This window comes from Xyrauchen texanus, chromosome 50 (genome assembly GCF_025860055.1).
Source record: "Xyrauchen texanus isolate HMW12.3.18 chromosome 50, RBS_HiC_50CHRs, whole genome shotgun sequence".
Lineage (NCBI taxonomy): Eukaryota > Metazoa > Chordata > Actinopteri > Cypriniformes > Catostomidae > Xyrauchen > Xyrauchen texanus.
This window is the reverse complement of record NC_068325.1, coordinates 15920697-15935936: the sequence shown is the minus strand read 5'-3', so window position 1 is coordinate 15935936 and position 15240 is coordinate 15920697. Positions and strand designations below refer to the sequence as shown.

Below are 15240 nucleotides of genomic sequence, written 5' to 3'. Positions count from 1 at the left end.
AAAAGCAGAAAATAATCAGATTATTTCAAACCATATTTAAACAGCTTTCTTGCAGTGTTGTATCTTTTTAGTTAGGTGATTTTGGGTAGTTATTAGCGTATTGCTGTGCTTGTAAACACACTCACTGATTAAACCAGTTCATAGTAAGAGAAAATGCAGAGTTGGGACAACATAGCACCTAATATATACAATATGAATTATATGATCTATCACGTTCTTTGAGGATACACACCAAAATTAATCATTCAGGATTTTTTTCTAATTTGGACACTGGGTTTTTGTATGAAATGGGAAGATGGGGGTTATTATTAGTGACCTAATAATCTCATGATTAAACTTGCACAATGAGTGACCTTTTGATTGCCTAAACGTGACATTTGAAATCATGGAAGTGCTTCTATTAATAAAGAACTGGAGAACTCATAAGAGCACATTGGATTAAAAGCCACAATCCTCATATGCTATTTGTAAACTACGTTCTGAATAATACATTTTTCAGAATAAATTTTGTCAAGCAGCAGGTGGACATAATTCCAGTCTATTACACGCTTTTGTAATACAGCAGATATTATCTAATTCTGTTAATAGCAGTGAGAAAATCCATAGCCAAGACTACAGAGATGATCGTCAGACACGAATGATACATCAAATTGTTTCATGAGCAACATATAGCACCCCTAGCATCGTGGAAGACAGTTTTACAAAGTACCCTCTCAGATTATTTTCATAAAGTAAAAATCTCTAAACATTTTTGCTTTTGAGTTTTTTCCATCATGTGCATGTTCTGACTTCTGCCATTATACCTCAATTCTGTTTTCCATCAATTGCAGTGTTTGTTCGTGGACTAAGAGCACCAACTAGTGGCAAAAAAATATTATCATGGACAATGATCACTCAAAGAAAACTCCACAATTTTATTGAAGCACAATCAAAAAGTGAACATCAACAAGTTCATAGTTTTAGGACAGGTTTAATTTCTGCAAACATTCCTGAGCATTCACCATGTGTTACACAAAACAGAAAAAAAGACTAAAATCTATCAAGATGTGGAATGGAGGGGGGATCAAAATAAAATCTCAAACACTATCTTTACACAACGTAATCAATTTTCTCTTTGCCTTAACACAATGAAAAGAAAAGTGGACTTATAAAATACAATTACAAAGCTCGATCGGCAATGTACAAGCTGCAAAGTGTACAAGACACAAGGGAAGAGGTTTTAAGTTAGTAGCGTCGACCAAAGGCTCCGCCTCCTTGCATCCCACTGCCCTGGATTATCTGGTTCGGTCGGTTTAAGGCTCCAGAGAGAGACTGAGATGCCCCCGTTGGCAAGTACCCGCCCCGGCTAAGGAGCAGACAAACAGCCTTATGGTAAATACAAACTTTAAACTGAACTTTCAAGAAGCTTTGATGCAATTATTCTCCCATAAAATCCATTTAGTAGCATAAAATCCAGAGGAAAAAAAAATAAAAAAATCTACCAAATCATAAAATACCTTGCCATTCCTCCTCGTGCAATGTGACCTGGTCCTGGAACACCTCGGTCGGCTCCTAAAAAGCAAGTAAATATATATTTAGAGAGGACAATATATGATATCTTGGAACTTCCAGGCATACAGGTGAAACTCGAAAAATTAGAATATCGTGCAAAAGTTCATTAATTTCAGTAATTCAACATAAAAGGTGAAACTAATATATTATATAGACTCATTACAAGCAAAGTAAGATATTTCAAGCCTTTATTTGATATAATTTTGATGATTATGGCTTACAGCTTATGAAAACCCCAAATTCAGAATCTCAGAAAATTAGAATATTACATGAAATCAATAAAAAAAGGATTTTAAATACAGAAATGTCGGCCCTCTGAAAAGTATAATCATGCATATGTACTCAGTACTTGGTTTGGGCCCCTTTGCATTAATTACTGCCTCAATGCGGCGTGGCATGGACGCTATCAGCCTGTGGCACTGCTGAGGTGTTATGGAAGACCAAGATGCTTCAATAGCGGCCTTCAGCTCTTCTGCATTGTTTGGTCTCATGTCTCTCATCTTTCTCTTGGCAATGCCCCATAGATTCTCTATGGGGTTCAGGTCAGGCGAGTTTGCTGGCCAATCAAGCACAGTAATACCATGGTCATTGAACCAGGTTTTGGTACTTTTGGAAGTGTGGGCAGGTGCCAAGTCCTGCTGGAAAATGAAGTCAGCATCTCCATAAAGCTTGTCTGCTGAAGGAAGCATGAAGTGCTCTAAAATGTCCCGGTAGATGGCTGCGTTGACTCTGGACTTAATAAAGCACAGTGGACCAACACCAGCCGATGACATGGCTCCCCAAACCAACACAGACTGTGGAAACTTCACACTGGACTTCAAGCATCTTGGATTGTGTGCCTCTCCATTCTTCCTCCAGACTCTGGGACCTCGGTTTCCAAATGAGATGCAAAATTTGCTCTCATCAGAAAAGAGGACTTTGGACCACTGAGCAACAGACCAGTTCTTTTTTTCTTTAGCCCAGGTAAGGCGTTTGACATTTGAAGCCCATGTCCAGGACCCGTCTGTGTGTGGTGGCTCTTGATGCAGTAACTCCAGCCTCAGTCCACTCCTTGTGAAGCTCCCCACACATTTGAATGGCCTTTTCCTGACAATCCTCTCCAGGCTACGGTCATCCCTGCTGCTTGTGCACCTTTTTCTTCCACACTTTTCCCTTCCACTTAACTTTCTATTAATGTGCTTTGATACAGCACTTTGAGAACATCCAACTTCTTTTGCAATTACCTTTTGAGGCTTTCCCTCCTTGTGGAGGGTGTCAATGATGGTTTTCTGCACAACTGTCAGGTCAGCAGTCTTCCCCATGATTGTGAATTCAACTGAACCAGACTGAGAGACCATTTAAAGGCTCAGGAACCCTTTGCAGGTGTTTAGCTGATTAGAGTGTGACACTTTGAGCCTACAATACTGAACCTTTTCACAATATTCTAATTTTCTGAGATTCTGAATTTGGGGTTTTCATAAGCTGTAAGCCATAATCATCAAAATTATATCAAATAAAGGCTTGAAATATCTTACTTTGCTTGTAATGAGTCTATATAATATATTAGTTTCACCTTTTAAGTTGAATTACTGAAATTAATGAACTTTTGCACGATATTCTAATTTTTCGAGTTTCACCTGTATTTAATAAGGGAGAATTTTTATTTTGGGAGAACAATCGCTTTAACTGATGTGTGTTGGACAAACCTTGCCAGTTTCTGTCCCCGTCTATTTTACGCCCAGGTTCCCAGTCTCTGTCACGACTGTAAACAAGAGGCATTACCACAACAAAGGTCATTGCTCACATTCCAGTAACAATGCAATTTATTAAGCGGAGATACGTATGATTTTAGGAATGTGGATAGTCTAACTTTGGCAGTAAGTGCAGATAAATCTGAAATCACAGGAAACCACATATGGCTATTAGACCTGACAAACTGACTTACCTTCCAGGCACTGGCCTTGTAGCATTCAATACACGTTTCTCATAGCTGGCACCCCAATTATCACGATTGTCCCTGCCGTGCCTGTCCCGATCAGACAAGTGCTGTGGATAGAAAAAGATCAGACAAGGTCCAATACTAGAACAAGTAAATTAATATCTACAAGGGACTTTTCTTACCTGACTGTCTCTGTCCCCTGACAACCCACCTCTGTTCTCTCTCCTGTTCATTAGGGAACATAATTTAAAATTACTATAGTATATATTGGTGTACGATAAAAAAAATCTGTAGTCAAATGCATAAACAGAAGTTGAATCACTGGGTGACATCAAACAAGTAGATGTGTGTCTTCAAAGAACTGAGAGCTTGGAAACAAGAATTCGGTATTACCTGTCCACCATCATGTCATCCTGATGGCGGCTGCGATCTCTATGGTCAAAGTCTTGGTATCGGTCTTGCCGTCCAAAATCTGACCTTCCATAGCGATCGTCCATGTTCAATCTCTTCACTTGCCAGTCGTCTTTTCTGTAAAAATACAAACAAAATTATGGGCTACCATTTCTTGTGTCTCTTTGGGAAATGTAGGACTTCAGCGATCCCTCTTGCCAACCTTTTTTTTTTTTTGAGTGGTTGAAGCTGATCCCAATATCATTAACAAATAACATTTACTCTCAAGTCACAAGGAAAATGTATTATAAAACCGAAAATGTACAATATTCATTAGCAAGGCTGTCAATGAATTTAGGAACTGATGACGTCTGTTGGCCATAGTTATCACCCCATGCTGATAATCTCAAAATGGCCAAATATCGGCAGATAAATTGGTTTGTCACTAGCACCAACCATTTCTGACATACCTGCCATCCATGTCATATGGCCTCTTGATGGGACGTCGGTCCTGTTCGAAGCGCAGTTGCTCCTGCTGCCGCCGCAGCTCCTCCCTCTCACGATGAATGCGCTCCTGCTCGCGCCGGCGCTCAAACTCCACACGGAGGCGCTCACGTTCCAGGAACTCACGCTCCATACGGTCAGCATCCAGCCTCTGCTTCTCCACCTCTAGCCAGTTGCGCCGCCTCAACAGTCTGTCTTTCTCCTCCCGCTGCCGGAAGAGACGTATGCGTTCACGCTCCAAACGGCTATCGCGGTCGCTGCGATGTTAAAAGAATAAAATGGATGGGAATTTAGTTGGAGAATGGTTTTATTTTAAATCAAGACACTAGACCACAATCTATTTGTATCTACATTTATAACAGATTAGCAAAAAGTAATCAAAACAATTTAAGTTGTTAAAGCATTTCCATTTAAGGCCATGTCCACACAAACTGAAGGTTTTCAGTTTCTTAACGTCATTGTTTTCCAATGTCAATTATTGTACAGAGCACATGAGTGGAAGCAGAAAACGTTAAAATCACATTTTTAATTAGTAACCAATAAATTGTGTGAAATGTCATACATTTTTCAAAATACTGGAACTTTATTTCCAGGTGTCATGTATATTTTAAATCAGACTTGGAACCCCCGATGAGTTTATTTTTACTCTTAATCGTTTAATGCAGTTTTCTTTTTAGAATCATGTCTTATTTACATCATGTTTTGTTCTGAAAGCAAAAAGCAACAAATATAAAACAAAAAAGTAGGCTGCGCATCATTTACAGCTACATTAGTTTGTTATTTTTGTATGACAAATCAGTGTAAAACTTACCCAGAATGTTTGCGTCTCTCTACCTCTCTGATCTCTCGTTCTTTCTGCCTCTGGCGTTCCCTCTCTCGCTGTTCTTTGATCTGATCAAAGGACAAAATGTCCTTCCTCTCTTTGCTGGAGGACGTGCGGTCACGACTCTTGGTGCTCTGCGACCAACACAAAATTGTTTTAACAACACATGAAAACCATATTAAAAGATGGTGAATGAGGAAGTCAAAACAGTTGAAGCCACTAAACATACTCGCTCTTTGCTTTTGGTTTTCACGCTAATAACTGGCTCTCCTTTTGACTGGTCCATCACGACAGTCCTTTCTCCACCTTGCTCTGTAATGGCAAGGATGAACCATGAAGACTTGTGTACCATGGCAATTTACTTAGGGTACTAATAGGGTTGCAGAGTTTCACGGTATACCACGGTTTGAAAATTGACAGTTATCATACCATGCACATTTGCATTTCTACGGTATTGAGAAAAAAATGCAACCGGACAGAGATTCTCACATGCTTATCTCCTTTCCTTCTCGACTGTCTGTCAGACTCGTCAACTTGCGCCACACACACGCACACGCAGCAGATGTCAGAGAGAAGCAAGGCGAGGAGGTCTGACATGAGTGTGTGAGTTAAAGCAGTGTTTCTCAACTGGTCTATTTGGATTGGGTCACGGACAGCAGGGAAATAACAATGCCATGGTAACTTCTCCCATTGAAGATATTTTTGCGGCCGCCCAAGTGATCGAGTATTTATCTGCCGAGGCAGATTTAATGATAATCTCGCAAACAGCTAAAGACTTCTCATCTGCACTTTCGCGAGTGTAATGAGCTCGCGCTAATGATCTGCTCTTCTCTCTGGCGCGCGTGTTCAACAACTGAGCTTCCCTCTATATTGCGGAGCGCAAACATCAAAACTGTGACCAATTTCAATTCTAGCGAGACTTTTCTAGTTTAAAGTGTTACGAGATTGTCAATTCGAACCTTTCAAACAATAGCAGCCCTGACATGCCAAACAGCACTTGAGGAAAAGAACAACACAGCGCTATGCACAAAAAAAAAAAAAACACCATCACCTTTACAAATTTGTTTCAGGATTTTACATGAGTAAACGTAACTGTTAAATTTTGACAAAATCTTAGTTTCATATGAAAATCTAAAAAGGTAGAATCTATTAGACCTCATTTTATATCAACAATGGCAGTTGTAGTTAAAGTTTCAAGATGTGTTTCAGCTAGTATTTATTTTTCATAAATACATTAATTTATTAATATTATAACTATTATTTAAGACTAGCACACTGACCTAACCATGGTAATGAGGAGCCTTTCCTTCTGTGTAATAGGTGTATAAAAATATGTAATATTAGGTAACAAATGGGATAATAATGGGCTCATAAGTAAATATGCTCTTCAATTTTTATAAGGGGGAGAGAAACTTCCTGTAGATTTTGTTGTTGACATAATCAACAAAAATAATGACGCTTGATGCATGTCCTTGTACTGGAAAACCATGAACAAAACTATACAACATAAAAGGAAATGCAACACAGGATACATTAAATACAGGTTATGTTTAATCTATGGCAGGTCGACACTTGATGTCCAATGTAAACTCTGTCCTGAAGCAAAACCAGTTGAGAAGCTCTGAGTTAAAGGTACAGACAGGAGCAGTCTGGCCTCATTGTCACGCACCTACAGTGTTAACGGTTAATATTTATAGGACATTACTTTAAAAGCTCACAGCTGATGTTATTTTTCATTTAGTAGTTAATTTAACATGCTATGCTAACATGCTTTAGTTATAACATGTTATAGTTACATACTATTTTTTAATCAGGTTTAGAATTCTTTTTTTTTTTACACATATTTCAATCAAACAAATGGTTTCAAGTTTCAATTATAATAAAAGTGTTTGCTCAAAAATAAATAGATAAATAAAATAACCCTTCCGTTTTCACTGATAATAGTAATTGTGTGATACCGTATACCGTAATATTTTCTGAGACTTATCATACCGTGAAAATCTCATACCGTTGCAACCCTAGGTACTAACAAGGTTGGATGAAAGCTTATTACCTTTGCCATCCGAGCTTTCAGTCTTCTCATCCTTGTTCTCAGACCTGTAAAGACGTAACTCTATCATGAGTATTTTACAGTTATTATGCATGCAAAGGTTTATATAAATACCAGAGTTGAAGTATGACTAACTTCTCAGTCTTGGAGTCACTGCCAGCATTTTTATCTTCATCACCTTTGTCAGGCTTCTTTCCGGCTGGTTCATTCTTTGCCTAAATGAAGATATAGATCAATCAGTTGAATGTGACTCTAGACTATATCAACAATAATGCTAACAGTCACCATATCACCCAAAAAATATCACATACTCTTTCAACTGATATCATTCTGCCATGCAATTCTGTTCTGTGCAGATGACTGATGCACTTGGTGGCCTCCTCAGTAGAACACATAGTGACAAATCCATAGCAGCGAGCTCCTGGGCTTCGGGCGTTTGTTACTACTTTAGCACCAATAACCTGTTAAAAAGAACACATTTGTGGGTATCAGGACATTGTAAAAACTAGCACAACATAAAAATGTTCCTCCATTGCACATTTAGCAGTTGGAATGGGAATCTTAAGGAATGTAAAGATTCTGATTGAAGCTCTGGTTCTTTAACCTGTTGATACGCACCCCCTTTTTGAGCACAAACCATGAAAATTACATACCTGCACTTAAATGGTTGGATCCTTAAACCGGACCCTTTGGAGTATGGACACAGTTGTAGTATCTTTTGAAAGAAGACACTTTGGGCTTTATTTCCCAAGTTTCAGAATTAATATATGTTGTTATGTTTTAAAGTTAGAGAAGCTGAAGTTTATAGTAATGGAAATATTTTGTGCTGAACACGTTTTTATAATCTAAAAAAAACAATAATAAAAGTGCCAAGGCAACCCAGAAATACAATTATGAAAAACTACAAATACTTACGTTTCAAATTTGAAGATGATCTATCAAAAAAATTAGGATCCTGCAAGCTTTTTTACTCTGTAAAATGCATGCCGGTGTACAGTTTAAAATTAAGGCTCCGCCTTTCAAGACAACACAAAATCTGACTGCACTGCTTGGCTTTAAGAATAATTTTTTTTTTTTTTAAATGCGGCATTCTCAAAAAAAGAATAGCCAGGCTCATTTTGTTTACGAGACTAATATATAAGATAATATACAGTTTTACAACATGAATGGTGCACAGGTTGCATATTTTGTTAAAGAACGATGACGAAGGGTAATTCTTTCAGGCAAGATCTCATGTAAACAATGGAGAATATCACTTTTATGGACAAAGTGCTATTGGATGTTTTTCAATGGATGTCGTCATGGATAATTGACCCAAGTGTGGCGAACTGGATTCATCTGGCGATCGCGGTTTCATAAAGGTATGAAGTCCCATTTTGATATTACATATTTTCATATATACTACTGGCACAAATACCTAAATTGCTGTTTCTGGAAATGAAACAGAGATCGGATATCAATGTTGAACCCTTAGACCTTTGAAAAAATGTATAATATGTTAATATTAATTATATTTATAGACGGTAAATTATAAATGACATTTAAGCAGTGACGTCACCACTGCGTGCAGGGGAATTGCACATCAACAGGTTAATGATTGTACATATAATCATTTTAGATCTACAATTTATCACAACAAAACTGTTCCAAATTTGTATCTTTAAGTACACATTTATCATATGACCAGTCTGTAATTACACTGAAAAAAAGACTCACAAATTTAAGTACACATTAGCAGAGTACAGGCCAAAGTATACTTTGGTACTTTACACATGACACAAATTTAATCAGCAGCACAATACACAGACTTCGGCAGACATTCCTTATGGTACTACAAGAGTATCATAAAGCAGTCAAAGTAAATCTGCGTCAAATGCGCCCGTACAAGCACGCAGTCAAAACACCATACTTTAAAAGCCGAAGTGCTCGACCTACCATGAGACAGACCAGCACACGGAAAATCGAAGTAGACCATAGGCCTTAACAGTCTCGTTTGAAATAGTCTTTTTGACCAATTCATTAACAAGGTCATGCTTATGAGAATTTGTTGTGAAGAGACCTAGGGATTCCCAACCCTAGATACAAGTGCCTATCAACCACATTTTCCAAATTGTAGTTTGTTCAACTACAGACCTTGCCATATTTGGTGAACAGATTCTTCAGATCCGTCGCTCTGGTGGTTGAAGAAAGTCCACTGACCCAAAGGTTCCTTCCGCTAGCACCAGCGCTACCTAATGGGTCCCAAAAAGAAAAGTCCAGCAGTAATATCTAGCTCTTTGCTTGGCCCGAGAAGTCAAAAGTATTCTTCATGTACAATAGTGAAGACTTTTCATTGCACACCCACCTTTTTCATCTTTTGAATCTGGCTTGCTTGATTTATCCTCGTCACCACTAGAGAAAAAGAAAACGCTCTTGTAAGAAATTGAATTGGCGGTTTGAACGCGATCACCAATGTTGATTACAAATACCCACCTAATGAGGACAACCTCAGGCAGTGAACAAAGACTTAACATTTGGATACTATGACTTGAAAGAGTATTGAAGCCAAATAGGCGAAACATACCACTGCCTTAGATGGCAAACCAAATTTCTGGGAAATTACTTTTGGGAAAAACAAAAAAAACAACAAAAAAAAAAAATCAAGGGAAATGACCCAATGGTAAACGAAATGCGCAATCGATTACACTTCCCAAAAGCACCCATACTTGTTAACAAAAGGAGCCAATGAAACAGAAAGCCATTGTTCTAGTAGACAGAAAGCAACAAACCTCTTTGTCTGATCATCACCCTGTACAGAGGACTCTTTGACTTCTGAAGACTCAGCAGGTTCAGTCTTCTTGCTTTCCTCGACCCCTTCTTCTTTTGACGCACTTTCCGAGTCAACTGCGATTTTGATTTCACGCAAACTCGTTTCATTATCATTAGCGGCCTGAGCGGAAGTGCTCTCGGTGTTCACCAAATTGTCCTGAACGTTTTCTTGGCCGTTGCTTGTGGATTCAACTTCGTTTTGCTTTGCAGTGTCAATGTCTACTTCACAGGATGTCGATTCTGCTTCCAAATTGCTGGCATCCTCAGCGTTAGAAAGGTCGTGCACATTGTCCTCTTTGCGAGACTCCAAGACTGAAGATTCCTCCACTTCAGTCGGCTCTTCAGTGAAGTCTTCCTTAATCAGCTCTGATATACAAGACCCGGCTACTTTCTCACTTTCTACGGATTTAACAGGAATAGAATGGCACAGAGTTTAATCACTTCTGAGACAATGCAATGGTTATCGTGGAACTGGCAAGGCTGCACTAGGACGTGACCCAAGCAAAGGCAAGCTAAACCCTATAAAGAGACTGGAAAAACCAAAGCAAGAACAAGCAACCAGCTTGCAGACAACAGGTGATTTTGTTTCAGTTCACCTGCCCCCAAAGCAGAGCGTGTTGTCGACTAGATCCAAGTGTCCATCGTTGGCATGTTTAGAACTTGAAGTGTCCATGATACGGAAGAAGTGCTTTGTGCTTGCTTTATTGGAAATGTGATTCAAAAGAATCAAGCAAATGGTCCATTAGTGAAAACTCCAATTAACAAACTTGAGTCCTACAGCGATTTTGCTTGAGTGTGATCCATTTCTTCTCATCTTCTCTTCGTTGTCTTCTTTAAGCAACCTAGAAACACTTGGCATCTGCAACAACCATTTACACCAACCTAACGTACTAACTGAAACAGATTACTGGCTCTCTGCTTATCTGAGACTTCTTTGCAAAAGAAGATTTTTTATAAGTTATTTTACCATTATTAAACAAATACATCTATGTCTATTAGCAGCAATGCAGAAAGTCAGTAATCAACTTTGGATTTCCAGTCTCTTTCCCTGAGTTACCTGGTTCATTAAAACTAATGGAACTTAAAGACTTCACCCTGACTTTAATGCCATTTCTGCCCCATACAGTACCTTTTTCATCTTCACGCCCATCCTCTCCATTATCCTCCTGTTAAAGACATAAAATTATTCAGTCAAACATAAAACACTTCTAAAACCTATATGTTCAAATTGCATTCTAGATTACCTGACAAGTGGCTTCCTTGTTTTTCTCCATGTTTGTACCATTGGTCTCCATTTCCTGGAAGCAGCAAATATTGAATATAAATTAATACAGTAACATCAGTGGTGTTTTAAAAGAACACTAGGGTTCCAGAAGTAAAATTCCCATTCATGTTGTCCATAAGCTAGACCTACCATGAGATCAATCCACAAGTGCAATTTCAACATTTAAAAAGTATTTTTTTAATAGTCAAATTACCGTTTAAGAACTACACTACCCATAATCCTGTGATCACCCACTATAGTACCCGTTCCGATGGAAATGATATTTGTAGCCAAAGAACTCAAAAATCTCTATGGAGAAAATTAATGAAAGTGTGGCACTCTATAACACGCTATCTCACCTCCTCCAACTCAGATCTGCGTATGACGGCATCACTGGCATTGGCCTTATCACCGTTATTTATGCCATCTTTCCTTAAACTGCATGCGTTCTCTTCATTCGACATGGTGTCTTGAAGCTCATCATCATATTCATCTCCATCGCCCCCACCTTCATTGCCCATATCGGCTTCATCCAGAACACTCATGTCCATGATATCCATATCCTGAAGGTTCTCTGGAATAGCATCTGATTCGTCCTGAAAGAGGTGAAGATGTTAGTTTTGATAAAACTGCAAAACACAAATCTGATATGCATTTAATACACTGAGAACTTTTAATTTGAGATCACCTGGCCATCAACAGAGTCCTCCTCAAGGGTGCAATCTTCAGGTTCGTCATTGTCTTTGCTTTTTCCTAGAGACAGAAAGGAATAACTATGATTTCAAAACATAAAATGGATACACCTAACTTGAAGTGTTCCCACACCTTTTGATCAATGAATTTCCATAACCTGTCACTGTGAAAAATGTATCAAATTATTCAGACTGCTAATGAATCATTAATTAAACTGATTCATTAAAAATAACTGACTCAAAATAACGATTTCCTCACAAATTAGGTATATTTATGGTTTGCAATTAAGTTTAGGCCTAGTAGTACTGTATATGGATTATAGAAACTTGAGATTTAAAGGTGCACACAGTAAGTTTAGTCTTTGTGTCATCCTGGACACCTAGCATCTTGGATGCAGCATCATTTAAAATCAATAGTTTTCAATGTCAGACGCCACTGTAGAAATGTAATATTCACAATCAGTCATAATTATTTCAATCAATGAGTGAACGTGTCAAATAACAGGATGGTTACTGAGATTAAGTGAGTAGTATTCGACTGGTCATGCTATTCTAAAATGGCAGCCCCCATTTGCGGACCCTCTCCATGTAGAATAAAACAGCTTTTAAGAGGTTACTGATTTGACTGGAGTCTTCATTGTAACATGAGTGCTCATGATTTCCTACAGTATTGAAATGAATGAGGAAAAATTACTGAGTGCACCTTCAAGTGCCTATGACTTTCCCAGGTCCGGAAAACAACATTTTTAAATAATCTGATAATTCCAATGTTTAAACTCTTGATTTTACCTTTAGGAGTTCGTCGTGGTGTTTTCTTGGGAGTTATTTCAAGGTGTACAATAATCTCATCTGGATTGCCGCCCTCTTCTTCAATTGCCTGAAACGAAAGTGAGAGTTATGTAAATAAATACATCAAGCACACTTTTATCGTTATCCATTTCCCTATTGTGTACATGTTCACAACAACCCATCCTTTTTATTCTGAACTCCCCATTTTAATTTATAGTTATATTATACAAGCCTTAAACTCAAACCACAACATGCAGAGAATCTAATATCTAAAACAGTTCTTATGCATAACAAAAGGATGAAAAAGAAGCCCAAACTGAAAGTAAACGTCCATATACCTCCCAACAGAAAATCAAGGGATTGATTACGCTATAAACCGCACGCATTGCGTACACCCCAGTGACATTAAACCATGCAAGACAATTGCTTATGTAATTTTTTTTTTTTTTACTTTATACCAATCTATCAGGAGTTGTAAACGTCTAAAAGTCATTTTGTGGCTATATGGACATATCTGAAGCTCTACCTTTTTGAGTCTCTCTGAAAGCAGGCTTTTATTTCCGCTGATGTCGAGGTTTCGGCGTTTCAGTTCGGCCTTCAGATCGATCACTCTCAGCTCCGATAACTTGCGAACTCCCGCCTCCGCGAATCCCACATCTGCTGTCGACGAGTCTGACATGCTTTCAGGTTTCGAAAAGGTTACGGTGGATGTTGGATTACGAATATCTCTCCCCGCGCACACACACTCACCGGATTTCTGATGCAGCGCGGTTAGCAGCGTTTCACGCTCGAAGCAAAATGGCGTATTTCTTTGGTGCTCTGCGCAAGCGTCAGTTCTGGGGAGGGGGCATGTTCCTTTTGGCGCATGCGCAAAGACGGCATCATCATGGTCAACGCCAATGGTCGTTTTGACAGAAGCGCGGGAATATTGTGGTATTGCCTGATATATTTTGTCATTTTTATATTTCGAAAATATGACAGTAATTGACATTTTCAGTGGGTAAAATACGTTCCGAGTCGCACATATATTATTCAAGATAGCTTATTTTTCTCTACTGAAAAAACATAATTTTAAACCAGCCTAATCTGGTTGTTGGTTTTAGTTGGGGGGAGGGGTACTTCTGACTGAGCAGCAGCTTTGGCCAAACATACTGTATTATATTAATACATATTTGCATTATTTATATTCGTTATCTTTATTTGGGGGCCTTTCTCAGCAAATAATTATGTTTGCGATTCATTTGATTAACATTTGTAATCGATTGACAGCTTTAGTCATCAACATATTTGGACTTTCTGACCTACAAAATCTTTTTATTTTTTTAAATGTAACCGTTTTCACCCAGAACTTTTTCAAAATAACACCAATGATTGAATTTTTCAAAAATGTTACTATGTGTTTTTTTTTTTTTTTTTTACCTTTTACCTAAAAAATAAATAGCTGTAAATGTCATAGAAGTTGTATTGTAAATGACGGAGACAATGGATTTTTCAGGCACTTGAACATTTCATATTAATTCCTAAAACATTGGGCTATAGAATTAAGCTTTTGTTTTTTTTAATATACACTCACAGGCCACGTTCTTAGGTACACCTGTACACCTACTTATTCATGTGATTATCTAATCTGCCAATCATGTGGCAGCAGTGCAATGCATAAAATCATGCTTATACGGGTCAGGAACTTCAATTAATGTTCACGTCAACCATCAGAATGGGGAAAAATGTGATCTCAGTGATTTCGAATGTGGCATGATTGTTGGTCCCAGACGGTCATTACATTCCCTTGCACTGTATATAACATATTTGTATTTAGATTTGCACAAAGTATGTGTGTATGTATATATATATATATATATATATATATATATATATATATATATATATATATATATATATATATAGGCCTATGTGTGTGTGTGTGTGTATATTATTGTTTTATTGTGTATTCTATGTATATTTTATTTTCTATTCAATTTATATGTATTTATTTTTTATTCAACTTTTAATTATTTTGTATTATTATCTCTGTCTTGTTGCTGTTTTGTATTATTGTGCACTGGAAGCTCCTGTCACCAAGACAAATTTCTTGTATGTGTAAGCATACTTGGCAATAAAGCTGATTCTGATTCTGACAGTAGTGGTCCTCAGAGAGGTCTTCTACTGCTGTAGCCCATCTGCCTGAATGTTCTATGTGTTGTAAGTTCAGAAATGCTTTTTTGCATTGAACTGTTGTAACACGTGTTTATTTGGGTTACTGTCACCTTCCTGTCGGCTTGGACCAGTCTGGACATTCTCCTCTGGCCTCTGTCATAAACAAGCTGTTTTAACCCACAGAACATTTTTTCGCACCATTCTCCTTACAATCTAGAGACTGTTGTGTGTGAAAATCCCAAGAGATCAGCCGTTACAGAAATACTCAACCCAGCCTTTCTGGCACCAACCACAGTC

At 38.0% G+C, this 15240-nt stretch overlaps 1 protein-coding gene across 1 annotated transcript; it reads right to left on the bottom strand.

Annotated features, from left to right (window-relative positions):
• Positions 1-896: 896 nt before the first annotated feature.
• LOC127641183 (scaffold attachment factor B2-like) lies at positions 897-13597 on the bottom strand. Its single transcript, XM_052123992.1, has 21 exons — positions 13316-13597; positions 12790-12877; positions 11997-12061; positions 11668-11904; positions 11289-11342; positions 11174-11210; positions 10005-10443; positions 9581-9627; positions 9370-9467; positions 7548-7697; positions 7372-7451; positions 7240-7283; positions 5416-5498; positions 5175-5320; positions 4330-4620; positions 3863-3997; positions 3652-3694; positions 3476-3576; positions 3237-3292; positions 1497-1551; positions 897-1345 (listed from the first exon to the last, which is right to left on the bottom strand). Exons 1-21 carry the CDS (start codon positions 13466-13468, stop codon positions 1225-1227), a joined length of 2523 nt encoding a protein of 840 aa, XP_051979952.1. The 5' UTR covers positions 13469-13597; the 3' UTR covers positions 897-1224.
• Between the last annotated feature and the right edge of the window lie 1643 nt (positions 13598-15240).